Source organism: Rhineura floridana, chromosome 11 (assembly GCF_030035675.1).
Source record: "Rhineura floridana isolate rRhiFlo1 chromosome 11, rRhiFlo1.hap2, whole genome shotgun sequence".
NCBI lineage: Eukaryota > Metazoa > Chordata > Lepidosauria > Squamata > Rhineuridae > Rhineura > Rhineura floridana.
This window is the reverse complement of record NC_084490.1, coordinates 5,659,705-5,687,263: the sequence shown is the minus strand read 5'-3', so window position 1 is coordinate 5,687,263 and position 27,559 is coordinate 5,659,705. Positions and strand designations below refer to the sequence as shown.

The 27,559-nt window shown below is 46.5% G+C and overlaps 2 protein-coding genes across 3 annotated transcripts; one reads left to right on the top strand and one right to left on the bottom strand.

The window, feature by feature from the left end:
* Window positions 1–340: 340 nt before the first annotated feature.
* PPP1R3E (protein phosphatase 1 regulatory subunit 3E) lies at window positions 341–7,516 on the bottom strand. Of its 2 annotated transcripts, XM_061590697.1 has the most exons (3): window positions 7,064–7,516; window positions 5,401–5,409; window positions 341–820 (listed from the first exon to the last, which is right to left on the bottom strand). In XM_061590697.1, exons 1-3 carry the CDS (start codon window positions 7,514–7,516, stop codon window positions 341–343), a joined length of 942 nt encoding a protein of 313 aa, XP_061446681.1. The 2 variants fall into 2 exon arrangements, with proteins under 2 accessions (XP_061446681.1, XP_061446682.1); XM_061590698.1 differs by lacking the exon at window positions 5,401–5,409.
* A 7,064-nt stretch (window positions 7,517–14,580) lies between these two features.
* Window positions 14,581–27,338, top strand: PABPN1 (poly(A) binding protein nuclear 1). The gene is made up of 7 exons (XM_061591117.1): window positions 14,581–15,032; window positions 19,266–19,380; window positions 24,051–24,118; window positions 24,209–24,315; window positions 24,408–24,495; window positions 25,314–25,468; window positions 26,149–27,338. Exons 1-7 carry the CDS (start codon window positions 14,595–14,597, stop codon window positions 26,186–26,188), a joined length of 1,011 nt encoding a protein of 336 aa, XP_061447101.1. The 5' UTR covers window positions 14,581–14,594; the 3' UTR covers window positions 26,189–27,338.
* The last annotated feature ends 221 nt before the right edge of the window (window positions 27,339–27,559 follow it).

Sequence of the window (27,559 nt, the reverse complement as noted above, 5' to 3'; positions counted from 1 at the left end):
TAGACACCATTTTGAACCAAGATGGCAGACTCAACTTTTCAAAACGGCACTGATTTTAACCAGATTTTGCGTGATGCTTCCTCAGATCAAGAAGCAGGTTTTTGTCTGTGTCTGGATATAACTGAACACCATTTTGCATCAAGATGGCAGACTCAATCTTTCGAAATTGCACTGATTTTAACTAGATTTCAAAACAGCACTTTTTTTGGTTTCTAAGAATTCCCGAGCAATGTTGAGTATGAGGCTCACCCTATTCCTAGGGTTCAAGGCAAGTACCCCTAAAACAGGCATTTGGATTTCTGCCCTTGCTCCTATCTCACTGAGATGGTTCTCTGTTCCCCTATAGGAAGTGTATCCATCCCGTCTCACAGCAATCGTGAATCGGGCTGGAGGGCTCCTCCTCCTCGTCCACGCAGGGCGGAGGCTGCAGGGCATAGTTGCGGCCTTGGTTGTTGTCCCAGAACTCATTCCCACCCACAGTGTAGCAGAGTGCAAACTCTAGGATGACCCCCAGGGGCAGTGGCACAGGCAGCGGCAGACGGAAGGCAAAGCGGTCGGCGTGGTCCCGGCCCCGGCCGGCAGGGGCGGCGTAGGATGCCCGAGCTTCATGTTGGGTAGCCCAAGAGTCCCAGGTGTATCGCACAGAGACCCGTTTTTCATAAGCCAAGTTGAGCACCCGGATGGTGCCGGAGACACAAGACCCCTCGGCACGGGCTCCTTCGAGGAGCACACACTGCGTCAGGAGGCGTGGTAAGAAATCTGGCATGGACAGGGGATCTGGGAATGTGGGTTCGAGCAGGTACCGAAGGCTCAAAGGATCCTGGGGAGACAAAGAGAGAAAGGAGTCAGCAAGAGTGCCTGCAGAAATATTTTGTGGGTGGAGAGGGTTATGAAATATTAATGCAGGTCACTGTCAATCCACTTGACCAGCCATTACATTTAGAATTCGGGGAGGGGGAGTGCTGTGGACACCCTTGGGAGTGAGGATTGGGAAGGGTCATAGCTCAGTGGTAGAACATCTGCTTTACATAGAGAAGGTGACAGGTTCAGTCCCTGATGGCATCTCCAGGTAGGTCTGGGAAAGATATTAAACTCTGGAGAGCTTCTGCCAGTCAGCGTAGACAATACTGAGCCAGGCAACAACAACAATAATAATGTCATTTATTACCCACCCTTCACCCAAAGATCCCAGGGCGGGTTACAACAATTTTAAAATACAGCATTAAGAACAATTAAAAACAACCTAAAATCACAAAACAGGATGGGTCTTCAGCATTTGCCTAAAATTGTACAGTGAAGTTGCCAGGTGCACCTCGGTGGGGAGGAAATTCCACAACTTAGGGGCCACCACAGAGAATGCCCTCCCCTGGGCCACCCCCCCCTCAGGCTTCCAAGGGTGGTGGAACTAACAGAAAGCCCCCCTCTGCTGATCTTAACACCCAAGAGGGTCTGTAGGGAAGGAGGCGGTCTTTCAGATATTTGGGACCTAAGTAATTTAGGGCTTTAAACAGTAGTGTGAGCACCTCAGATTGGGCCCAGAAATGAACTGACAACCAATGCAGCTTTTTAAAAAAGGGATTATATGAGATCTAAAGGGAGCCCCAACCAGTAATCTGGCCATTGCATTTTGGACCAGTTGAAGTTTCTGAGTCATCTTCAAGGACAGCCCCACATAGAGCACATTGCAATAATTAAATCTGGATGTTACTACAGCATGGAGTACTGTGGCCAAGTCATCTCTGTCCAAAAGGCGCTGAAGCTGGCAAACTAGCCAGAGCTGGAAAAAGGCACTCCTAGCCCCATCCAGAACAGGCCATCTCCCCACCTCCCAGACATGAGAGCTCTGAACAAATAACATCTCTGTCTTTTCAGGATTCAATCTCAATTTATTGGCTCACATCCAGCCCATCACCGCCTCCAAGCACCGGGCCAACTCCTCAACTGTCTCTCCTGATCAGATGGAACAGAGACATAAGGTTGGGTGTCATCTGCATATTGATGACATCTCACTCCAAATCTCCTGATGATAGCTTCCAGTAGCTTCACACAGATGTTGAACAGCATGGGGGACCAAATGGAACCATGGGATAATTCCCATGGTGCCAAACAGTAGCCTCCCATAACTACTTTTTAGAAGTGGCCCTGGTGGTATGAGTGGAACCACTGAAGCACAGTGCCCGCAATCCCCATCCCCCTGAGACTGTCTAGAACAGTATCAAAAGCTGGCAAGAGATCAAGGAGAACAAGCAGGGTCACACTCCCCCGTCTCTCTCCTGACAGATGTAATCAACCAGGGCGACCAAGGCAGTTTCAGTGCCATGGCCAGGCCTGAAGCCAGACTGGAATGGATCCAAGTAATCCGTTTCCTCCAAGCATGCTTGAAGCTGGAGTGCCACCACCTTCTTGAGCACTTTGCTCAAAAGGGGATATTTGCCACTCGGCAATTGTTGTTTAACACTTCTGGGTCCAGAGAGATCTTAAGGAGGGGACCCACAACCACCACCTCCTTCAAGGCAGATGGTGCCTCCCCCTCCTCCAGTGAAGCATTGATCACTCTCTGGACCCACCTAGTCAACCCGCTATGGCTAGTTCTAAGAAGCCAAGATGGGCAAGGGACAAAGAGGCAGGTGGTCGGCCACTCTTTTCAAGCAGCTTGTCCACATCCCCAGGCCGCCATAACTGAAACAGATGGAACAAAGAGTGCTCTGGACAGCACTATTGGACTTGCTCCAGCTGTGGCATCCAGACTCCAAGGATCTGAGTTGGTTTAGGGCAGTTTCCTATGTTCCTAGGAAGGCATTTCCAGGATTGTATGCTGAGGTTCAGGATGTTTTTAATGGGAGGGCTGTAGCTCAGTGGTAAACCATCTGCTTTGCATGGTGAAGGTCCCAGGTTCAATCCCTGGTGTCTCCAGGTAGGGCTGGAAAAGACTTCCTGCCTGAAACCCTGGAGAGCTGCTACCAGTCAGTGTAGACAATATTGAGCTAAATGGACCAATGGGTCTGGCTTGGTATAAGGCAGCTTCCCATGTTCCTAATTAGAAAATGGGACACATGAAGGACAATCTGAGCCCTGGGGGGAAATGGGCTGATGGAAAGGAGACGCAAAAGAAGGAATAGAAAGAGGGAAAGAAAAGAGAAAGTTTGAAGAAATGTGTGGAGAAAGTGAAAAATGGGTAGGCAGAAATTAGAGGCCAGAAAAAGAAACAGTGAAGGACGATGAGGGATACAACTGTGTAATTGTATACAAGAATAACGGTAACAAGAGGAACTGCAGTACATGCAGGCGGGGAGAGGCAAAGGACTGACAGGAAAGGATGCCATGCCAGTGGGGATGTAGTGGTTGTTGGAGCAGAGTCTAAGAGAGCAGAGTTCAAATCCCAACTCAGCCAGGAAGCTCACTATGTGACCTGAGGCCAGCCATTTGTCTCCCAGCATAACCTACTTCACAGGGTTATTGTGAGGTTGAAAATGGGAACGAAGAGAACTGTGGGCACCACCTCGAGCTCCTTGGAGGAGATGCGGGCTAGAAACGTGACAAATAAAATAAGTAACAAAGGTGGGAAAGGAGTTCTAGGCTGCGGTGATGAGGGGTGAGAAAAAGGAGAGTCAGTGGAAGGAGGGAGGAGTGGGAGGGAGGAACGGCAATGAGAAAGAGCCGTCATAAAGACAGGGAGGAAGGGAGAAGGGTCAATAAAGATGGAAGATAAAAGCTGTCTTCAAAGATGCTGGCTAGCCGGAGAACACGGGAGGGATGTGAACAGAAAATGGAAGCAGGGAGAAACAGGACGAGGAAAAGAGTGAAGGAGAAGAGGTTGGAAAGACAGAAGAAGAGATGGAAGAAGAGGAAGAAAAGCAGAGGTGGGAACTCTAAGGAGGAGACAAGATGGCACCATAGAGAAGGGAAGGGAGGAGGATGCAAGCAAGAAAGCAAGGAGAAGAGACAGGGTGGAAAGCAAGATGGATGATGAGTAGGATTGAGTGTTAGGCCACATGACTGCACCATACATTTAAAAGACTCTTAAACTGAGGCTCCGGCCCCCCAAAGAAGCCTGAGAATTGTAGTTTGTGAAGGGTACCGAGAGTTATTTGGAGACCCCGTTCCCCTCACACAGCTACAATTCCCAGAGTTCCCTGGGAAGGGAGATTGATAGTTAAACCACTCTCTGAGGAGAATGGGGGTCTCCTGACAACACTCTGTGCCCTTATCAAATGACACTTCCCAGAATTCTTTGGGGGAAGCCATAACAGTTTAAAGGGGTATAGCAATGCTTTAAATTTATGGCATGGATGCAACCTTATTCTTAGGAAAGAGAGGAGAGACCCTAGTCTCCTGATAACATCAAGAAAATCCTTCTTCACACACACCCCAATCTATGTTAGTTCCTTGTCCTTAGTTGGTAGAAATGCAGTAATTATGGAGACATTCCTCCTACTTGCCATAATGCAGCCTTTGCCAGCTGGGTGCCTTCAGCTACAACTCCTACCAGCCCCTTCTAGCACGACTGGGCTGACTGGGGGTGATGGGAGCTGTAGTCCAAAACATCTTGAGGGCATTGGGCTGGAGAAGGCTGTTTTAATGTAAGGCCCTGAGGGCAGACAGTAGAGCAGTGAGCATTTGGACCCAAGAAGAGGAACCTTTTTTGAGTTGGCATGATTCAATGGGCTCTGACTTGGAGTAAGGCAGCCTTTTGGTCACAACCACACACCATACATTTAAAGCCCGTGGCTTCCCCCAAAGAATCTTGGGAACTCTAGTTTACCCATCACAGAGCTACAACTCCCAGCACCCTTAACAAACTACAGTTCCCAGGATTCTTTGGGGACAGCCATGTGCTTTAGTTTTGCTTTAAGTGTATGGTGTGGATGTGACCCGACTGAGGGATATCTTCAGCCTGTCAAGTATGAGAAGATATATCCCCCCTCTCCCCCAAGCAAGTACAGTCTCTGGAGATTTGGGACCATCTCAACATGTCTAATAATTCTCAGATAAATGCTTAAGATCAACTGGGACAGATGTTAACTGCCAAAATGTAACCTACAGTATAGCTCGAATGCCACTGAATCCTTGTGGATTGTATCACCTTGGTGGTGGGAATTGTGAAAACAATATTTCACGGCAAATTTTGGATTTATGTGCTTTGTATATTCATCATAGATCCAAGTCCTCTTCAGGCATCATGAAGATGGAAATGTAAATTTGGGGGAGGCAGTGTGGATGAGCAGGCTGATCCCTCCCATTGCTATTTCAGTCGCCTTGAAGCCATTTGTATCCGTGGAGGCCTCCTCATGCATTTTAGAACCCCAGTTATGCAGAGATGGAGGAGAAATTTGATCCAGTTTACATTTAAAGGTGAACCTTCCGAATTTGCAGTACCCAAAACAATATGAGAACCAAAACATAGTCATCCTTCAAAATTCACACTTCTCTGAATTTTGCTATGCAGCTCTCCAAACAATGTTTACAAAGATGCATTATGTTAGGGGAAATTGTTTGCAAAAATATGCACACCAACCAAAACTGCATACAAAAATGCAGAGCTTGGAAAAGTTACTTTTTTTGAACTACAACTCCCATCAGCCCCAGCCAGCTGGCTGGGACTGATGGGAGTTGTAGTTCAAAAAAGTAACTTTTCCAAGCTCTGCAAAAATGTGCTTATTAGGATAAATTCACACTAAAATGCTGATGAATTTCCATGATATTTTTTTATGTGCAAATTGCTGCAGAAATGTGGAGTACTGAATTTAAAATTGGAAAAATGAGAAACTGACAGAACTGAGAGTGGGATACATCCATCCCTACACCTGGGGAACCTCCATGGATACAAAGAGCTCTGTGTTTCAGAAGGGTCACCATGTGTAAGTAGGAAGGATACTAAATTACGCCAGAGGGGTTAATGGAGGTAGCATGCGCGCCCACACTGTCTCCTCCCCCAGGTGTTTACTTCAACAGCTGAAGAGGTACTACTGGATCTCTTATGTGGGTTACCTTTTCTCCCCAGTTTATGGATCTTCCGTAATGACTCAGAGATGTGGATACAGGTTGCTACATATTCATGACATTTGACTTTGTTACAACAAATAAACACAGCAATCTCGTGCACCTTTATCTTGGGACAAGGAGGATAACTGAATGGTAAAACATCTGCTTTGCATGCAGAAGGCCCCTGGTTTAATCTGCGGCATCTCCTAGGCCGGGAGCCTGTCTGAAACCTTGAAGAGTTGTTGCCAGTTAGTGCAGCCCAGGGATGACCAACATGGTGCCCTCCAGATGTTGTAGACTACAACTCCCATCAGCCCCAGCAAGCATGATCAATAGCCAGAGACGATGGGAGTTGTAGTCCAAAAAATCTGGGGAGCACCGTGTTGGCTAACTGTGGTGTAGTCAGTACTGAGCTAGATGGACTGTTGCTCTGACCTGGCATACAGCAGTGTCCTCTGTTTTTTTTCCTGGAGGTATGCCCCGCTGAGGGACTGACTCCCAAATAAACTAGTACAGAATTGCCCGGCAATCCTAACTGTGTTTGCTCAGAAGGAGAACAGTAGACTCACAGGATCTGGATTGCAGCAGCATCCCCATGCGACTGAAAGAGGCATTGCACATAGGAACATAGGAAGTTACCTTATACGGAGACAGGCCGCTGGTTCATCTAGCTCAGTATTGTCTACACTGACTGGCAGCAGCTCTCCAGGATTTTCAGGCAGGGGACACTCCCAGGCCTAGCTGGAGATGCCTGAGAGTGAACCTGGGACGTTCGGCATGCAAGGCAGATGCTCTCCCATTCAGCTACGGCCATTCCTTGAAAAAGCTGTATCCTCCATTGCTAACTGAGGCCATATAAGACATTTTGGACCAGGCCAAACTTGGTTGTCTTAATCACCTAAGGTACTTATGGGCGTTAGGAGTAAGAATTATTCATCTATGTGGAATAAATCCTTCTTTCACCCTCGGAGAGGGCTGTTTAAGGAAAATCTATGGTTGATTTCATTTCCTCCATCCATGTTACCATTTCTCTCCCTGCCCTGCAATTCATCCCACCACTAGGTCGGCCAACCCCCATTACCTTCACAGGTGGGCAAAAAGGCAGGCAAGGGGCAAAGTGGCTCAGGGAGTCACGCCTCAGCTTGGCATGGACACGCTCCGGCACCTGCGGAAGATCGTTGGGCCAGAACCGCCGGACGCTGGTGAGCTCTAGGCCCAGCGAGTCAGCGAAGCGAACCCTCTTGCGTGTCCCAGGGCTCCGGCTGCGTGAGGCCTCCCTGCTCCTGCCCCGGGCAGGGGCTGAGCGAGTCCGGCGCCTTCCCCTCCGTTTGGGTCCTCCAAAGAGATGCCGACGTCTCCTGGGCCGGCTCCGAGGCCTGCTCTCTGACTCCGATTCGGAGCCTTCGGTTCCCGAGTCCTCTGCCAGGCTTGGCCGTGCGGTGCGGTAGTACGCTCGCTCATACAGGCCTGCGATGTAGCTTAGGTTGCGTGGGATATTACTGGGGGTCAAAGGTGAAGGTGGGGCATGGGCCATGGGGATAAAGCTGCTGACCCCAAGGCCTGGCTCTTCTTTACAGTCCAGGCCCAGAAAAAAAATCTTCTATTACTCTTTCCAGGGGATTGTGGTGGCGACCCCTTTGCTTCGCCCTATTCCCTGGACCTGCCTCTCCTGTTGCTTTATTTGGGATGGGCTGCGGTATTGCTCCGTTTAGGAGGAAAGAGACCCCTTTATAGCTCCTCTTCACCTGCAGTTCCGTCTCTGTCTGCAGCTCTCTGATTCCCTCTCTCGTCACGTTATCTCCTCTGATTTCTCCTGCTAGAGTCTCTTTGCCATGCTCTCAGTCATCTCGAGGCTGCCTGTTGGTCACTTTTGCACTTTCTGTCACTCCATCAGGCTGTCTTCTGTTTTTCCTCTATCACTCCTGCTAGATTGATGTTTTGCTCCCTCTTCCATTCTCCGCTTCTTCCTCAGTTTTTCCTTCTGGAGATTCCCCCCTTCTTTCTACCTCATTCTTTTGCTCTGTCACTGTGCTTTTTGGAGATGCAGAGAGTCTTTATTATTCCATCTGTGCTCTGCAGCTTTCTATTGATCCGACTGGGTGACTTCCTTTTGTTTTCCCAAGGGCTCCATCACTCTCGCCTGCCTTTTAGGAGTCAGTTGGTCAGGTCGTCTGCCTGCTTTCTCCTGTCTTGTTTCACTCCACTTGATTTCTGCTGTCTCTATCTCTGCATGTCTATTTCTGTCTTTTGATCTTTCGTCTTCTATCCTTCCATCACTACACTTCCACATTGGTCCATTCCAGAGATTCCCAGCCTCTCCCACTCTCTCTCTTGGGAAGATGCCGTTCAGTCTTTTTGCTTGCTTTATAGCTCTCAAGCTCACTAGCTTCTTCTCCAGTCTCATCCAGCCAAAGGTGACTCAGAGATTACCACAATGCTCAGAGCTGCTGCTCCTTGAAAACTGACTGCCCTTCCAGAGTGAAGGGCTGGTCCTCCAAAGAAGATCTTGCCAAGGAATTACAACCGCCAGGCTCACCCAGTCTAGAGAATGGGAAGGCCTAGGAAGGAGAAGGTCTCTGCTTCCAGACCCCCTCCCCCAAGAGGTATTGTTACCACTAGAAAAGGACTCTCTCTCTTCTTTTTTTTCTCCCCTCCATGCCCCTCCAGGTGCCAGAGACGAGATGTACCTTAAAAAGTATACGTGCCCAGAAATGTTTCCTTGAGAGATGAATTATTCAGAAGAGAAAATGGAACTAATGGATTATGTGAGAGCCAGAAAGGAGAAAGCTACACAGAGATCAGGAAAAGAGGGTGGGGTGGGATTTGAAATTGGTGACAGATTTGGAAATAGGAGCTCAGAATTGGGAAATGTGGGCATGGGGAGTTTCAAGTTGGCAACAAGGGACATCACCAGAGCTGGCGGGGAGGTGGGGAACCCATCTTTGGGGACAGAGGTGGAGCTGTTAACTGTGGTGGAGCTGTTCTCTTGGCTTTGTGCCGAGTTAACCAGGTGCCTGACAACGTCTCTCTGCATATGAAGCATCGTGAAAACTGCAGGCATCCGGTCATGAATAATGGAAGAAGCCAAGAGCTCTCTTTACTTCTCTCCTTAAGTTCCTCTCCTGTCTCTTCTCACTATGCAGCACAGAAAAGGTTACACAATGTTTACCATACTGCTTTTATTCTAAAGGAACAAGCTTTCCTTGTCTTCTAAACTGATAGATTTACAGACATGCCCTTTCTATCGAGATGTACCTCAGCTTCCCAAAGCCCCATATGCAGGGAGACACATAACACCTCCTCCCTGAATCCAATGAAACTCTGGAAAGAACTGCAGACAGCTCTTGCCAAAGCTCTATAAATATGTAAGATTATCACACCCTCTCTTTCTGTTGGAAACAGGGTGAGTTCAATGACATTCTTGGCTTATTTTTATCACAGCGGCTCTGTCCCTCAGCTCAACTTGCCTCACTTCCCAAAGTAATGGCTTTAGGAAATTGAGCTTGTTGGAGGCAGGATGCTTCTTAAAACCAGTTGCTGGAAACTGCAGGAGGGGAGAGTTGCTGTTGTGCTCAGGTCCTGCTTGTGGCTTCCCATAATAGGCATCTGGTTGGCCACTGTGAGAACAGGATGCTGGACTAGATGGGCTACTGGCCTGATCCAGCAGGCTCTTCTTACGTCTGTCTTAGACCCAAATGTAACACACCACAGACAGACAGACACATGTGCATGCATGCATGCACACACACTGCTTGTACTCAATCTAAGGTGACCCACCTCTCCCCTAGCCCCATTAGGTCTGGCTTTTCTATAGCTGGCACTGTTTCTCTAGCAGCGCCTTTACCAAGTGGATGCCCTCCAGATGTTGGACTACAACTCCCATAATTCCCAGCTAATACAGCTGCGTTGGCAGCAGCTGATGGGAGTTGGACCCCAACAACATCTGGAGGGCACCTGGCAGGTGAATGCTGACATATACCTTCAGATGGCGCCAGGAAACAACTGGACCCATACCTCCATTTTGTGCCCTTTTCCTTCAAGAGAAGTGTACATGGTAGGCATCTCTTACAGTTTGTATTTGATCACAAAAGTATTCCAGAATAGGTAAACCCTGGGCCCTAGCTAGGCCTAATTCGTCATTCTTGGGATGAATACAGGGTGGCGGCATCTGAACAAATAAAGAATACAACCCACACTGTTATTTGCCATATTATTTAGGCTGTTTAATAATAATAATAATAATAAATTTAATTTCTTCATCGCCTATCTGGCCAATGGCCACTCTAGGCGACTTACAAAATTGTTAGAATACAATTAATAAAATACAGTAATACAATATAAAAACAATACATCTGCAGCAACAATATTAAAACTGGGCAGGAGGCATTACAGTTATAACAATTAACCCTCCCCGGATACCCCGAAGGCCTGCTGAAAGAGCCAGGTCTTTAAGGCTTTCCGAAACACATTTAGGGAAGAGGCATGCCGGAGATCTTGTGGGAGGGAGTTCCAAAGAGTGGGGGCCACCACTGAGAATGCCCTCTCTCTAGTACCCGCCAATCTGGCTGTTTTTGTTGGCGGGATTGAGAGAAGGCCCTGTGTGGCCGATCTTGTCGGGCGGCATAATTGGTGGCGTTGAAGGCGCTCCGTGAGATAAACTGGGCGGAAACCGTGTAGGGATTTAAAGGTCAATACCAACACCTTGAATTGGGCTCGGAAAACAACTGGTAGCCAGTGTAGATTGAACAACACTGGTGTGATGTGGTCTTGGCGGCAACTATTCGTAAGTAGTCGAGCCGCCGCATTTTGTATCAGTTGTAATTTCCGGACCGTTTTCAAGGGTAACCCCACGTAGAGCGCATTACAGTAGTCCAAACGAGAGGTGACCAGGGCGTGTACCACTAGTGGGAGCTGGTGAACAGGAAGGTAGGGTTGCAGCCTTCGTATGAGGTGTAGTTGGTACCAGGCTGCCCGGCTCACTGCCGAAATCTGAGCCTCCATGGACAGCCTGGAATCAAGCACAACCCCAAGGCTGCGGACCTGGTCCTTTAGGGGTAGACTCACCCCGTTGAACTTCAGGTCAATGTCACCCAACCTTCTCTTGTCCCCCACAAGTAGTACCTCGGTCTTATCAGGGTTCAACTTCAGCTTGTTTACTCAACAATTTCCCCTCCACAATAGGAGTCTTGCCCACAGCTTGTTGGCGGTTCAGCGGTCTCTTCTTTTGACTTTTGGGATTAATTCTGAGCAACGGAATCAATCCATCAATCATCTGAAAAAAGAGCAGGCTAGAGAAATATTTAAACAACAAAACAAAAGCCAAAACCACACCCCCAAAGTCCAATACCCAATTATTTGTCTTTTTCGCAGTCCATGGTATGCACAAAGCTCTCCTCCAGCACCACATTTCAAATGAGTTGATTTTTCTCTTATCCGCCTTTTTCACTGTCCAACTTTCACATCCATACATAGAGATCAGGAATACCATGGTCTGAATGATTGTGACTTTAGCATTCAGTGATACATCTTCACATTTGAGGACCTTTTCTAGTTCTCTCACAGCTGCCCTCCCCAGTCCTAGCCTTCTTCTGATTTTTTGAGTATTGTCTCTATTTTGGTTAATCACTGTGCCGAGGTATTGATATTCCTTGCCGAGTTCAATGTTCTCATTGTCAACTTTAAAGCTGCATAAATCTTCTGTTGATATTACTCGAGTCTTTTTGACATTCAGCTGTAGTCCTTCTTTTGTGCTTTCCTTTTTAACTTTCATCAGCATTCGTTTCAAATCGTTACTGGTTTCTGCTAGTAGTATGGTATCGTCTGCATATCTTAAATTATTGATGTTTGTCCCTCCAATTTTCACACCTTCATCTTGGTCCAATCCTGCTTTCCGTATGATATGTTCTGCGTACAGATTAAACAAATAGGGTGATAAAATACAACCCTGTCTCACACCCTTTCTGATGGGAAACAATCAGTTTCTCCATATTCTGTCCTTACAGTAGCCTCTTGTCCAGAGTATAGGTTGCGCATCAGGACAATCAGATGCTGTGGCACCCCCATTTCTTTTAAAGCATTCCATAGTTTTTCGTGATCTACACAGTCAAAGACTTTGCTGTAATCTATAAAGCATAGGGTGATTTTCTTCTGAAATTCCTTGGTACGTTCCATTATCCAACATATGTTTGCGATATGATCTCTGGTACCTCTTCCCTTTCTAAATCCAGCTTGGATGTCTGCCATTTCTTGCTCCATATATAGCAAGAGCCTTTGTTGTGGAATCTTGAGCATTACTTTACTTGCATGGGATATTAAGGCAATAGTTTGATAATTGCTGCATTCCCTGGGATCCCCTTTCTTTGGAATTGGGATGTATATGGAATGTTTCCAGTCTGTGGGCCATTGTTTAGTTTTCCATATTTCTTGACATATTTTTGTCAAAATTTGGACAGATTGAGTCTCAGTAACCTGTAGCAACTCTATTGGTATGCCATCTATTCCTGGTGATTTGTTTCTTCCAAGTATTTTAAGAGCAGCTTTTACCTCACATTCTAAAATTTCTGGTTCTTCATCATACGGTTCCTCCATGAATGAATCTGTCATCCTTGCATCTCTTTTATAGAGTTCTTCAGTGTATTGCCTGATTTACATGTCTAAAGACCTGGACAAGGGCAGACGTGTTGCCATAGGAACCACTGGATGGTGATGCTCTTTCAGAAAGGGGCTGGGCATACCCCCCATCCTAGGGCCAGGGAGTAACCAGTGTGTGTGGTCTGGAGCTGGAAGATGAAAAGACTTGACTATTCTGTGTGCTGAATCCCAAGCTATGGCTTTGGGGAGTCTCCCTAGAAACCTAATGGGGAAACAAGATTCGTTGGAGGGTTAATGCTGTGAGTAGGGTTACCAATTGTACTTTTTTAGAGTACATGTACTCTTTTTGAGATGGTGCAACAGCATACTCTTACTTTTCAATTATCGAAGCCAAATGTACTCTTTTTGAAATGACAAAATGATGGTAACCCTAGCTGTGAGCCCCTTCCATCTTATGCTCAGGTTGTATATACATGTAAGTAAAACCATATATTCTAAATACCCCACAATCGCTGTTGACCTTCATTTCAAGGAAACCAAGCCTATGGTAAGTACTGGCACTCCTGGAGTCTCTCACCGCTTGGAGACTGAAGTGCATGCAACTTTCTATGATTTGCCAGCAGAGAGGTGGAAGAGTGGTTAAAACTGAGCAAATTAGATCATAAGGACAGCCCTGCTTCCTACAGAGGCCAACCAGATGCCTCTGGCAAGCCCACAAGTAGGGCATGCAAACATCAGCCCTCTCTCAACAACTGATAGAGATGCACTGCCCCTGAATATGGAGGTTCACTTTTAGCTGGCGTATCTAAATAGCTGCTAAGACCCTCTCCTCCTCCTTGAATTTGTGTACTCTCTCCTTAAACCTAAGCCAAAGGCCATCACCACATCTTGCAACAGCAAACAGCAAATGTAATAAATAGATAAAGCAAATATCAGCCCAGCCCTGGCAGGCAGAGGTGGGGGTCTTCTCAGTATTGGCTCCTATCCCACGGAATACCTCTCTGAGGGGAATAGGTTCAGGTTTTAAAGAAAGTTTCCCCTAGCTTTTAATTTATTTTACTATTGTATATGATGCTGCTGGTTTTTTGATGGTGACTGCTGGTTTTTTAATTTATTTATTAATATCTCTTTAATGTATTTGCATGTTTTAATTATTTTTTTAAAATTGACAGCGTTGTACATAATATTTGCAGCCTTGGGAGATTACAGAAAGGAAGGAGGGCCGTTAAACGACCATCCCAACATCAGTAGAGCAGTTAGTTCAATAGCCAATCAGAAATTGCAGCTTTGAACGCGCTACGGAAAAGGGCCAAGACAAAAAGCGCATTCCTGTTTGGCCGATACAAAAGCTACTCTCGATATGATTGGCTCACCTCCACCCAATTGTGTGAGATCCAAGGCATGAAAACATAACCAATGAAAATATAAATGTAGGTAATTGACAGGTACTATGTCAGCCAATAAGCTTGTGAGGCGGGTCAAAAAAAGGATTTCGTTATTTCTTTGTACCAACCAATCAAATATCACAATGTAATTGATTGAAGGATTGAGATTGCGCGGGGTAGGCAGACCATGATGGTATGCCTGCCCAATAACAACATTTCGATTTGGTCCTACAGTACACTGATCAATCATTTCCTAGTACCGATTTGACTGACGCGCTGCCCTTCCATTCAACTCAGCGCCGGGAAATCTGGAGGGGGCGGGCAACTCCGGGAACTATCCAATCACACAGGAGCACGACAAAGGCGGTCACAATAAGCTTTCGAGCCAATTACCACTCCACATAGCAGAACTTTGCTCTATCCGCGGCCCATTCACCGCTCGAAATCCTCTTGAGCGATGTCTCGTTCCCACCAATACCCGGAGAGCCTGACGGCGCGAGGCCGCGGGCTTGCCTTCGGACCAATGGCAGAGCGGCGCTGGGACGAGGAGCGAGCCAATGAGGAAGGCCGCGAGCAGGTAGCCAATCAGAGCGCGGCGGCGGGCAGCTAGTGCGGCAGGCGGCTGCGGCGGGGTCTATGGCGTCCGTGCGGGGCACAAGCAGCGTCGGCGGCGGGCGAGGGGCCATAGCTGCCTTGGGGGGCGAAGGGGAGCCCGGCGGGGGGCTGGTCGGGAGCCCTCCTTCCTCCCAGTACGGGAACGGGCTCGGGGGAAGCGGCCCCGGCGGGGACCAGGGCGTGGGGCTCCGTAACTTGGTGGAAGAGGAGGAAGAAGAGGAGGAGGGAGAGCTGCTGCTCGAGGCCACGGCGGGCGGCGGCGGAACAGGAGGAGGCGGCGGTGGAGGCGGAGGAATCGGCGGCGGCGGGAGCAGGGGGTCCGGCCCCAGGGGCGCCCTTTCCTCCAGGGCGGGCCAGGCGGGAGTGGGGCCCCCCCATCATCACGCTCACTCCGAGGAGCTGGAGGAGGAGGCCGGCCTGGGAGAGAGCGACCCTGGGGACTCCGCCATAGAAGATCCGGTGAGTAGGTCTTTGGCCCGAGAGGAAGAGCCGCACTCTAGGCCCCGGGGCTCGGATCTGTCAGCTCGCTTGAGGATCCTCTCGCGTGAGGGAATTTTCTTTTTTTTAAAAAAAAAACCTGGAGTAGTGCTTGGTGAAGGAGGAAAAGGGTGTTTTCAGATCCTGGAGGGATGACTGATTCATTATTGCTGTTATTATTAGTATTATTGTTATTTAAATTGCCCATGTGGTGCCTAATCCTCTGGAGCAGGGGTTGCTAACCGTTTTGGACCTGTCGGAACGCTTCTGACCCAGAGAAACTGCTGGTTTCTCCACCCCCTCAATTGGCTACAATAGCGTGCTTCTTTCAAGGCTAATTTTGGCAGGGGAGGGAGACCTGTTGGTCCCAGGGAAGGCCTCTGTGGCCTCTGTGGGTGCCTATCTTGGTAAGTAAAGTATGATGGTGAGAATGCAGGCCTGTGGAGTCGGTAGGCCAGACCTACGACTCAAGACTCCTCTATTTTTCTACTGTCTGACTCCAACTCCTTCATAAATGGCAAATGTATATTTATTTATTTATTTATTAAACTTGTATAACGCCCCATAGCCGAAGCTCTCTGGGCGGTTCACAATAACTAAAAACAAATACAATTTAAAATACATCTTTTAAAAAACAATTTAAAACACAATTTAAAATTTTTAAACAATATAGAACACATGCTAAAATGCCTGGGAGAAGAGGAAAGTCTTGACCTGGCACTGAAAAGATAACAGTGTTGGCACCAGGCACACCTCGTCAGAAAAATCATTCCATAATTTGGGGGCCACCACTGAGAAGGCTCACTCCCTTGTTGCCATTCTCCAAGCTTCCCTCGGAGTAGGCACTCGGAGGAGGGCCTTTGATCTTGAACGTAGTGTACGGGTGGGTTCGTATCGGGAGAGGCGTTCCATCAGGTATTGTGGTCCCAAGCCGTGTAAGGCTTTATAGGTCAATACCAGCACCTTGAATTGAGCTCGGAAACATAAAGACAGCCAGTGCAAGCGGACCAGAATCAGTTTTATATGTTCCGACCGTCTGGTCCCTGTTACCAATCTGGCCGCTGCATTTTGCACAAGCTGCAGTTTCCGAACCGTCTTCAAAGGCAGCCCCACGTAGAGTGCATTGCAGTAACCTAATTTAGAGGTTACCAGAGCATGGTCAACTGAAACCAGGTTATCCCTGTCCAGATAGGGGCATATCTGGGCCACCAACCAAAGTTGGTAGAAGGCACTCCGTGCCACTGAGGCTACCTGAGCCTCAAGTGACAGAGATGATTCTAGGAGAACCCCCAAGCTACAAACCTGCTCCTTCAGGGGGAGTGCAACCCCATCCAGGACAGGTTGGACATCCACCATCTGGTCAGAAGAACCACCCACTAGCAGCATCTCAGTCTTGTCTGGATTGAGCCTCAGTTTATTAGCCCTCATCCAGTCCACTGTCGCAGCCAGGTACCGGTTCAGCACATTGACAGCCTCACCTGAAGAAGATGAAAAGGAGAAATAGAGCTGCGTGTCATCAGCATACTGATGGCAACGCACTCCAAAGCTCCAGATGACCGCACCCAACAGTTTCATGTAGATGTTGAACAGCATAGGGGACAGAACTGACCCCTGCGGAACCCCATACTGGAGAGTCCAGGGTGCCGAGCAATGTTCCCGAAGCACCACTTTCTGGAGGCGAGCTGCCAAGTAGGAGCAGAACCACTGCAATGCAGTACCTCCCACTCCCAACTCAGCCAGTCTCCCCAGAAGGATACTATGGTCGATGGTATCAAAAGCCGCTGAGAGATCAAGGAGAATCAACAGAGTCACACTCCCCCTGTCTCTCTCCCGACAAAGGTCATCATACAGGGCAACCAAAGCTGTTTCTGTGCCAAAACCAGGCCTGAAACCCGACTGAAATGGATCCAGATAATTCGGTCTCATCCAAGAGTGTCTGGAGCTGGCCCGCAACCACTCGTTCAAGGACCTTGCCCAGGAATGGAATCCCTGGGGCTGATGGGAGTTGTAGTTCAAAAAAGTAACTTTTCCAAGCTCTGGATTCACGTGGTGGTGATGAAATGCCTTGTGCTACCATTTTACTACAGTAAATTTATGATTACTATTTAATATACATTTGCCATTTATGGAGGAGTCGGAGTTGGTACATTTCTATGGACTCCGACTCCACCCAAAATTGCTTCCGACTCCACAGCCCTGTGAGAATGAGTGGGTTAAAGAGAAAACTGGGGATGGGGTTGGGGTTGGGGAGAATGTATGATGGTTATTTGGAAATGGCACTTGGGACACACATGACTATCTGTTAAGGAAGCAGAATGCAAGACTTGATGGTGGGTTCCTGCCCCAATGAGGGATGGTGGAGAAAAAAATGTACTGGTGGGTGGGTAGCAATTCTATTGATGGTCAAGCGTTATGAGTTGAGAGGGCAGAAGCTGTTGGATCTGCTGCCCCTGACCAATGAGAGATTCATTGTAGTGAAAAAATGAGGCCTGAGGTTGCCATTTGGAAATAGGATGGCAGTTATGTCTTTGGGACCGATTGTAGAAGGAAAAAGCAGATTAGGAATAGCAGAGACAGTACAGTAGGGCCCTGCTTATACGGCGGGTTCCGTTCCGGACCCCCGCCGTAGAGCGGAAATTGCCATAAAGCGGAACCCCATTGACTTTAATGGGGCGCGTCGCGCGAAAATGCCGCAAAAGCGGCTTTAAAAGAGGGGAGGAAAGCCACCGCATTAGCGGAGCGCCGGGAAGCGGGGCCCTACTGTATGGGAGAAAGGCCTAAATGATGAGAAAGACTGATCTGGCAGGGAGAGATCTGAAGAGACAAACGCAGACAGAGCTGCGTTGGGTGGTATGGATGAGTGGGTGGGACTATTATTATCATTTAATAGATTTATATCCCACCTTTCCTCCTAGTAGGAGCCCAGGGCAGCAAACAGAAGCATTAAAAACACCCTAAAACATAATAAAAACAAACTTTAAAATATATTAAAACAAAACATTCTTTAAAACATGTTAAAACAAAAATCTTTAAAAACATATTAAAAAGCAATTCCAACACAGATCCAGACTGGGATAAGGTCTCTACTTAAAGGGCTTGTTGAAAGACAAAGGTCTTCATTAGGCGCTGAAAAGGTAACAGAGATGATGCCTGTCTTAATATTTTAAGGGAGGGAATTCTGAAATGTAGGTGCCATTACATTAAAGGTCTGCTTCCTATGTTGTGGAGAACGAACCTCCTGATGAGATGGTATCTGTAGAGTGCAGTGATCGACTGGGTATATAAGGGGTAAGACTGCCTTTCAGATACCGAAGCTGTATAGGGCTTTGTACACCAAAACCAGCACCTTGGAACTTAGCCCGGTACCTAATAGGCAGCCAGTGCAATTCATTCAGCAGCGGGGTGACATGTTTATTTATTTTATTTATTTATTATTTAATTTGTATCCCGCCCTTCCTCCCAGCAGGAGCCCAGGGCGGCAACATGTTGGCAATACCCTGCCCCAGTGAGTAGTCTCGCTGCCACATTCTGCACCAAGTGCAGCTTCTGGACCAACCTCAAGGGCAGCCCCACATAGAGGTCATTACAGTAATCCAGCCTGGAGGTTATCAATGCATGGACAACAGTGGTCAGGCTATCCCAGTCCAGAAATGGCCACAGCTGTTTTACTAGCTGAAGCTGAGTAGATAAGTTATAAAATACATTGCAGTAGTAGCATTGAAATGTACTAGCAATCAATGGAATTCAGTAACTGGGAGGCTAGCAGGGAGAAGAGAGGGGTCTGGGAGAGCTCTGAGAGTTTCTGAGATTTTTTAATGCATAGTCTATTGGGTTCCCCCCATTTTTTTCTGTAAAAAGCATGAACAATAAAAGGGAGGAACAGAGCAGCAAAACATGTCAAGTCCTAATACCATTAAGAAAATCAGACGTGTTTTTAAAAGAGAAAAGAAAGAAAAATGATAAATAAAAAAATAAGTTGGGAGAGAAGGGGTCAGATAGGGAAGGGAGGGAATAGGCTCCAGCAGAGATCCATGCAAACAGCTTCAAGTAGGAGACCCAGTTATCAAGAGTATTTTTGTTCTTCGTGCCTCCCAGTAAAAGGAGCTTTTTCACATGCTGCAAGGGGAGAAAGCCCCTCTGACCAACGAGCAGAGTGACTGAGATATTTCTTAATTTGCTCTCCTCTTTTCTCTGCGCAATTCTTTCCATCATCAGGAGCTGGAAGCCATTAAAGCTCGAGTACGAGAGATGGAGGAGGAAGCTGAGAAGCTAAAAGAGTTGCAGAATGAAGTTGAGAAACAAATGAATATGAGCCCCCCGCCTGGCAATGGTGAGCCCCCATCTTCAGTTTCTGAATCCTCTTGCACTTGCAATCTTCCTTTCTCTGGATTTTCTTCCCAGGCTGGCAAGTATTCAGGTTCACAGTGGAGCAGGAAGTTTGAAGCTGTAGTTGGCGAGATATGTCTGTAAACAAAATGGGATTGTCTTTGGCTTATGTGCAGGGTATTGCTAACACCTTGAGGTCTTTTAGTTCTGTGTTGGCTGGACCAAATCTATAAAATAGCCCAAGAGGAGTGGCATAGGAAAATCATATTGGAACAAAGGAAGCTGTTTTATGCTGTAGTTCAGTATTGTCTTTGCTGACTATCAAGGGTCTCTTCATGATTTCAAGCAGGAATATATTTTCCTCTCCTACCTGGAGATCCGCTGTAGGGCCTTCTCCATACTGTTGCTTGCACCCCAAACTCTGTGCAGTGAGAGACTTACAGGAGTTCCAGCATTTACCCAGAGTTTGGTTTCCTTGGAATGAAGATCACTGGAGACTCTGGTGTCTTTAGGATATCATGTAAAACGCCAACACTTCGTGAGCTCACTAAACCATTGTACCTGTATGAGGAAGCTTTTCTACACATGTATACTTAGTACGCTGCAGGACTCAGCTGGGTGTGAAAATTCATTCTCAACTTTGGCACCATACAGGCGTTCAGTGCTCCATCAGAGAAAAGCAAACTTGGTAATTTTGGCTTTTGAAAATAACATATTTGAAGGAATTTCAAGTGAATGGTTCCTTCACATGTTTGCGGAGAAATCAAGGTGCATTAGATTTTATTAACAGTTCAGGTAATTATGGCAGGATGGGTTGCGCAATATACATTTACTTCCTAGTCACTGTATTTAGTTTTTACAACTACAGTATTTTGTGTGTGGAAAATACTGTATTTTAAATGGATTTGCTTTTTTGTTAACTTCACAAGTCATAGTTCTTAATTGAAGTGCATAGATTGGGGTTTATTTTTGTCATTACCCATGAAAACCTTTTCCCTAGAAACGTCTTTTATAGTGACCAGTGCTCCACCTCTTCTGCTCCCCCAATTTTTGTCTCTGCCCCCCCTCAAATACAGCAACATTGGAAAATAATAACTTAAGAATATATAAGAACATATGGGCATGCTGGATCAGGCCAGTAGCCCATCTAGTCCAGCATCCTGTTCTCACAGTGGCCAACCAGATGCCTCTGGGAACCCACAAGCAGGACCTGAAAGCAACAGCACTCTGCTCTTGTGGTTCCCAGCAACTAGTATATCACCTCCGACAGTGGAGGTAGAACATAGCTGCTGTGGCTATTAGTAATGGATAGCCTTATCCTCCTTGAATTTCTTTAATCGTGTTTTAAAGGGATTCTTCTAAGGTTTTGTAAAAATTCCGTTTTGGACTCTGGTAGGCATTAGATAACCAGTTACTGGAATTGAAACACTTGACAAGTTGTAATATTACTGAAGTACAAGAAACTATCTCTTGTTGGTGCCATTGTTGTACTGTTTTACTAAAAATATTTTTTGTCAGGCAAGCCTACCCAGGGAGGTAATTTTATTATGTCTGCTGGTTTTTAAAGTCTGTTGATTTTGTCAATATTTTCTAAAGAATATTTTATACTATGTAAACTGCATAGAGGTTTTTTTTTTTATTTAGCGGTATATAAGACTTGCTAAATAAATACAGCGCAGAACTATTATGATTCCAGTGCAAGAATCAGAACAGGATAAAGCCAGCCACTTTTCCTCAACAATTTAGATAAGGGGAAGGTCAATGTGATGTCTTTAAAATTCCCTTCAGGAAACATTTTCCACATTGACTTTAGCTGAGGATATGGGAGTGTGCCTGACAGTTCCTTTGGCAGGGTGGGAGGGATAGGTGAGAAAGGAGGTATCTGGTCTGGCCTGCCTTGATGTACTTGGCGACGGAGTGTTGGTTGGCTGTTGGGTTTTCTAGAGTGGAAATTCACCACATAAGGGTTCCCAATTCTGTGTGTCTCTTGTAGCACTAAAGTGGGGTGAGGGTGGGGGGTTGCAGTGGATAAATTTGGGGAGAAGGCTGCTTAAACCATCAGAGAATTCAAAAAAGGGGTCAAAGACCAAGATGCTGGAAAATAGGAACTTTTTAATTTTTGATAAAACCCAACGTGTTTCAGCCTGTCATCTACAGGCCTTCATAAGGGGATAATAGCTTATAAAATTATAAGACAAGCAGATCGCTTGGCACAGTACAGAAAGTGATCTGCTTGTCTTATAATTTTATAAGCTATTATCCCCTTATGAAGGCCTGTAGATAACAGGCTGAAACACGTTGGGTTTTATCAAAAAAAGTTCCTATTTTCCAGCATCTTGGTCTTTGACCCCTTTTTTGAATTCTCTTTTGGATGCTAGCCACCCTCTGCTTATTTGCTTAAATATAATTTTTTAAAATAAATAAATAAATAAACCATCTCCAACTCTGTTTCTTTTTTGCAAATGCACGTCTGCAGATGCACACATCAGAGTAATTTTTAACTCTGTCTCTCCCGTCCAAGCACAGCTGGCAGGAGAGAATTGAGTGAGGGCATGAATACCACCCCTCCTGCATTCACATTATTGCTGAGAGGACACGCATATGATTTGTTCTGCTGTGTTGGACATGAGGTTTCAAATATATATAGGAAGGCAGGAAAGAAGAGTATTAAACAAAATAAAAATGCAGGTGTGCCCAAAAGCTGGAGACAAATTGTGCAGGTGCCTTGTGTCAAACTAAAATAGTGAATAAAATGTGCTAGAGAAAGTGAAGATTTTCCAGGGTGGCTGGAAAAATATGCCTCTGCATTAAGTAGAGATGTGAAGGCCTGGAAAAAAACTGGAAATATTTTTGGGGAAACTGGTTTCCCCTTGATTTTTTGATTTTTTTCCCCCAGGGCCTTCACATCTCTGGCACTGTGGTAGAGTTTCTTGGAGTTTCAGCTCTTATAGCAGGTGTGAAGAACCTTCAGATGTTACTGAACTAGAACACCCATCTTTCCTGGCCTTTGTCCATGCTGGCTGGGGCTGATGGGAGTTCTAGTTCATTAACATCTGGAAGGCTAGAGAGTCCCCATCTCTGTCTTATGATGGCAAAATTGTCTGGCCAGGGATTTTGAACTGGCTTCTTTCTCTTTCCTTCCCCTTTGCCTGGAAGCTTTAATCAATTTAATAAGTAGCTTAATTGTCTAATTATAGTCCATCAACACTGTATTAATGTAAGATGGTCTTCAGATGAGATGTTATGATATTAATAATGTGATGATTATGTATATGAGCAGATTGTATTTTATATTGTACGTCGCCCAGAGTGTCCGTTCAGTCGGACAGATGGGCGTCTGCTAAATAAAATTTTATTATTTATTATTATTTGGAGGGTGCTAGGTTGGTGAAGGGTGGACTGAAGCATCACAGGAGTCTTTTGTAAAGACTGGAGCCCTTCATAATTGTGGAACAGCTTACCGGAGGAGATACGCCTGGCGCCGACGGTTCTTTCTTTTAGGCGCCAGGTTAAGACCTGGCTATACTCCCAGGCATTTTAATGTTCAATGTTTTATGTTTATTGTTTTAGTTTAATGTGTTCCTTTCTGTTACTGATTTTATTCTATATTGTATTTTAATCTCGTTTTGTACACCGCCCAGAGAGCTATTAGCTATGGGCGGTCTAGAAATGGAAATAAATAATAATAAGTAGAAATTTTGTGTGAAAGAAAACAAAAAACAAATTATATTTGGGGCAGCCAAGTGTAATGACTGCGAAATGGCTGCTGCCAAGTGTAGATGTCTTTCAAGCAAGATGTATATAGAGAATAAAATGAAGGTATGGTATATGTGTGCTTTAAGTTGGATTCCCGCATTGAGCGGGGGGGTAGACCCGATGGCCTTATAAGCCCCTTCCAACTCTGCTATTCTATGATATGGAGGATAGGGTTGGTCAAGAGCTGTTAGCCTTGAAAGCTGAGTTTATTGTTACATTGTTAAGCTACCTTTTGACCCCAGTTAGGGCTGTGAGTTGGTTTGCAATTACATTTTGAAAACATTAAAACCTCATAAATAGCAGACTTTAAAAACAAACCTGGGCCTCTGCACAGGGAAAGGCCGTAGCTCAATAGCAGGGCATCCTATGTGGAAGGTCCCAGGTTCAATCCCCAGCGCTTTCAGGTCCGGTTGGGAGAGGTCTCCTGCCTGAAGTCCTGGAGAGCTGCTGCCAGTCAGTGTGCACAGTGCTGATCTAGATGGGCAATTGTTCTTACTTAAATATAAGGCAGTTTCCTATATTCCTGCTTAAAACAGCTTGAACCAGCTTTTGCATACTGAAAGAAAGGTGCCCTGTGGTGCTTCTCTGGAGAGAGACCTCCATACCAAGAGCTGTCTCGGTGCCAAGCAGCACCTTCCTTGTGTGTTTCGAGAAGTTCTCTGGGTGTCCGGACCTCCATGCTCAAAGGCAGGAGACCTTTATTGCAACTTGGTGCCCTGCAGCTTTTCCGGATCGCAGCATCATCCAGTGATGGTGTTTGAGTCCCAGCCAGCTGCAGGGCATCTGGTTGGGGAGGGCTGCCTGTTTCCCCAGGTGCTGCGTCTTTCCCCCCACCTTCCTTCCCTGGGCTCCGGAGGCATCGGAGACAGTTCCTCCTTCCAGAGTTTTCCAAGCTTATGCTGTCTCTTTTCTCCGCAGCTGGTCCTGTCATCATGTCTTTAGAAGAAAAGATGGAAGCAGACGCCAGGTCCATATACGTAGGCAATGTAAGCGTCCCCTCCTCTACATCCCAGCTTTATCGGGAGGCCCAAGAGACGCATCTTTGTCTCCTCACCTTTATCTGTCCTCCATTTCAGGTGGATTATGGGGCAACGGCAGAGGAGCTGGAGGCCCACTTCCACGGCTGTGGCTCTGTCAACCGCGTGACCATCCTCTGCGACAAGTACACTGGCCATCCCAAGGGGTGAGTGTGGCTTGAAGGGGATGCTGGGTGCTGTTTTCTCCCTGGTGGGGACTGCCTCTTAGCCTCTGTTCTTTCTCCTCTCCCCCTTCAAGGTTTGCCTACATTGAATTCTCAGACAAGGAGTCAGTGCGGACGTCCTTAGCGTTAGATGAGTCCCTCTTCAGGGGGAGACAGATTAAGGTGCGTACGCTCTTCCATCAGGCCGCTTCCCTCTCATAGTCCCTCAGCTAGACTTTAAAGCGCCATATTTCTGGATGTGAAGTGTGTGTGGGTCAGTGGCTGAACAGTGAAAACGATAAGATCCTTGATTCAGATCTCAACCATCCATTCTGGAATTAATAGGCAGCATGAAGATCTCTGTCAGTCCTTATTACCCATGCTGCTGGCATCCTATTCCTCCCTCTCTTGCCTTTCCTTTCTGCTGCTGAAATTTAGGTTGCAAGTACCTTGGGGCAGGGAACTCCTTACCTTACTCTGCCAAGAGCCATATTCCTGGATGGCCCTATATTAATAGTGTTACGTGCCTTCAAGTCGATTACGACTTATGGCGATCCTATGAATCAGTGACCTCCAATAGTATCTGTTATGAACCATCCAGTTCTCGGACTTCTTTTATGGAATCAATCCATCTTGTTTAGTCTTCCTCTTTTTCTACTCCCTTCTGTTTTTCCCAGCATTATTAATTATAAATAATTATAAGTAGTATTGTGCAGCAAAAGGAAGCAGCTTAAAGTGGGAAGGAAGCATAGAACAGAGGCACTGTGGGTTCTCTGACCTGTGTAGAGATTGTGATTTATTTCATTTATGGATTGCTTCCAGTGAAGTATCTTGAAGTGGTTTTACAATACGGTTAAAACATATGTAAAACAATTGAATATATAAACCTGGTTAAAACGATTGCATAGGATCGGGCTGGTTGACAGACAGTATCTGAAATGGTTAAAAACAAAAACGCCTTTCCCTGAGCTCACATGCAAGGATGTCTCATCCTTTTGAAGGTGATTCCCAAACGGACCAACCGCCCTGGGATCAGCACCACAGATCGAGGCTTCCCCCGGACCCGGTACCGAGGGAGAGGATCAGGCTACAGCAGTTCCCGGGCCCGTTTCTACAGCGGCTTTAGCAGCAGACCACCCCGAGGGCGCGCTTACAGGTCTGGCATGACGGGGGAGGGTTGGGAGAGGGGGAGGCAGTGGAGAAGGGGTCTATTGGGTTAGAGGGGGAGCCCCTGGAACGAAAATAGTCTGGCATGTGAGAGAGATGGGCTGGGAACTATGACTCCCGTTTTTGGCAACTGAAGCCTAGTAGAACCAAGACGGCAGTCTGGTAGGAAACAACTTTTATATTCGGATATGCAGTTTCTTTGACATCTCCAATTGTGGATGCTGCTGGATTTGAAACTTTGAAGGAGGGAGCAATTTCAAGTATTCAATTCCATGTCATATTGCCGGTATTTAACATCAGGCTAAGTCTTCCTCAGTCAAATTTCAAAGAGATATTTAGACTTTGGAAATTCAGAAGTTTTGGGTTTTTACTTCAAAAGGTTGCCAAGTTCTTAGTCTTGTGCAAAGTGTTCCCACTTTAGAATTTTTAGGCAGGATGGGAACTTGTAGGTTCAGGGCCAGAAAATATGTATACATATATTAAAAAATTATATCAAACTTGGCTCCCGCAGACCAAAACAAATCACCCTTGAAATTCTGAGGCTCCCAACCTGCAGTTCTTCAGAGCTGAGGATTTTTCCAACTCTTGGGATCTTCACTAGGTTTTGCGTTATTTAGGTAATCTTTCATATATCTCTTTCATTAACCTGTTTCCTCCTTCTCTCCACAGGGGCCGGGCCAGAGCGACCTCATGGTATTCCCCTTACTAAAAACAAAAAAAAAAGTGTGGTTGTTTTAGGAAGGAGGAAAAAAAAAAGAAAAAAAATGAAGATTGTTACCATGATGGAAAAAAAATACTGTTGGTGGGAGGTGGTTGTGTCTAATGCTGTGCAGAGAAAGAGGGCTGACATATTTGGGAGGGGGGAAGACATAAACATGGGTGGGTGGGGGCATCCTGTTGTCAGATGTCCATCTGCTAGTATTGCTGACTTGAGCCCTGTCCCCCCCCCCCGCCATCCTTTTCCATCTGCAGAGATTGTTGGGCATAACTGAGCCATTCCTCTTTTGTTTTTATCGTTGCCCTGCATTTGGGGGGGGTGGCACAGTTGTGGGGAGGGTTTGTAATCCCCAAGTTCTTGTGATACCTTATTTTTTTTAGTTTTTGTTATTCCTCCCTTCTTCCGCAGCCTCAGTCCATTTGGGTGGGTGTGTCTTGTGCCTGGCCTTTGTCTAGCTCTCCTTGGCTTTTGTTTTGTTTTTCCTTCGTGGATCAGCAGGAGGGGGAGCTGGGGCGCATGGCTCCTGCAGCAATGTCGCTGCCCATGTCAAGACCTTCACAGTCATACACTTGTCTTTCTCCCTTTGGCAGACTCAAGTCTCAACATCCCATTCTGGGGGTGTGTGGTTAGATGGGGGGGGCGCTTCTTTGAGTTTTTCTCTTTCTCGTGTCCTGGAGACCCTAATCCTCCAGTGGAGTTCTGCACCCTGAATGCCAATTCTAAAATAGGCTGGGGGGTTTCCTGCAGCAATAGTCATCCTTCCTCAGGGTCTTGCATTCCTTTTGCTCCCCCTTCTGTCTTTCCTCTGACCCCCACCCCACCCCCTGGGGTATGTTATATGCCTTGTTTGAGTGTCTTTATCTTTACAGGTTTCTTTATTTTTTAGCCTGAAGAAATATCACCGAAACCTGAAGCTGTAGAGACCAGGGGCCGGGGAGAGGACTCCCTTGTGGGGGGGGGGAGGCTTGTGGGTGTGGGGAGGAATTGAGGCCCATATTTCCATGTGGGAGAATGACTAAAAAAAAAAAGAGAAAGGGAGGAAGGGTTCAGGTTGGGCTGGGGCCAGGGAGAGTAAAGTGGGAGAAACAGAATAAAATGTTATGAGGGCGGGAAAAAAAATAAAGATGTTTTTGGAAGAAAGATGAGTGCGAGTGATCTTGCGGCTAGTTCTGGGTTCCACTTGTACAAAAAAAGGCAAATGTCATCTCTTTCCTTTTGGAGGACACCCCTTAATTCCCTGTGCATGTGGAGTGCATTCCTCAGAAGTAGGAAGCTGCTTGGTGAAATCATCTGATAGTCCAGGATTTCTGCAGTTCTTTGGAAAGCACGCAGGTCCTCTCTGGCTGACAGAGGCATCACCTG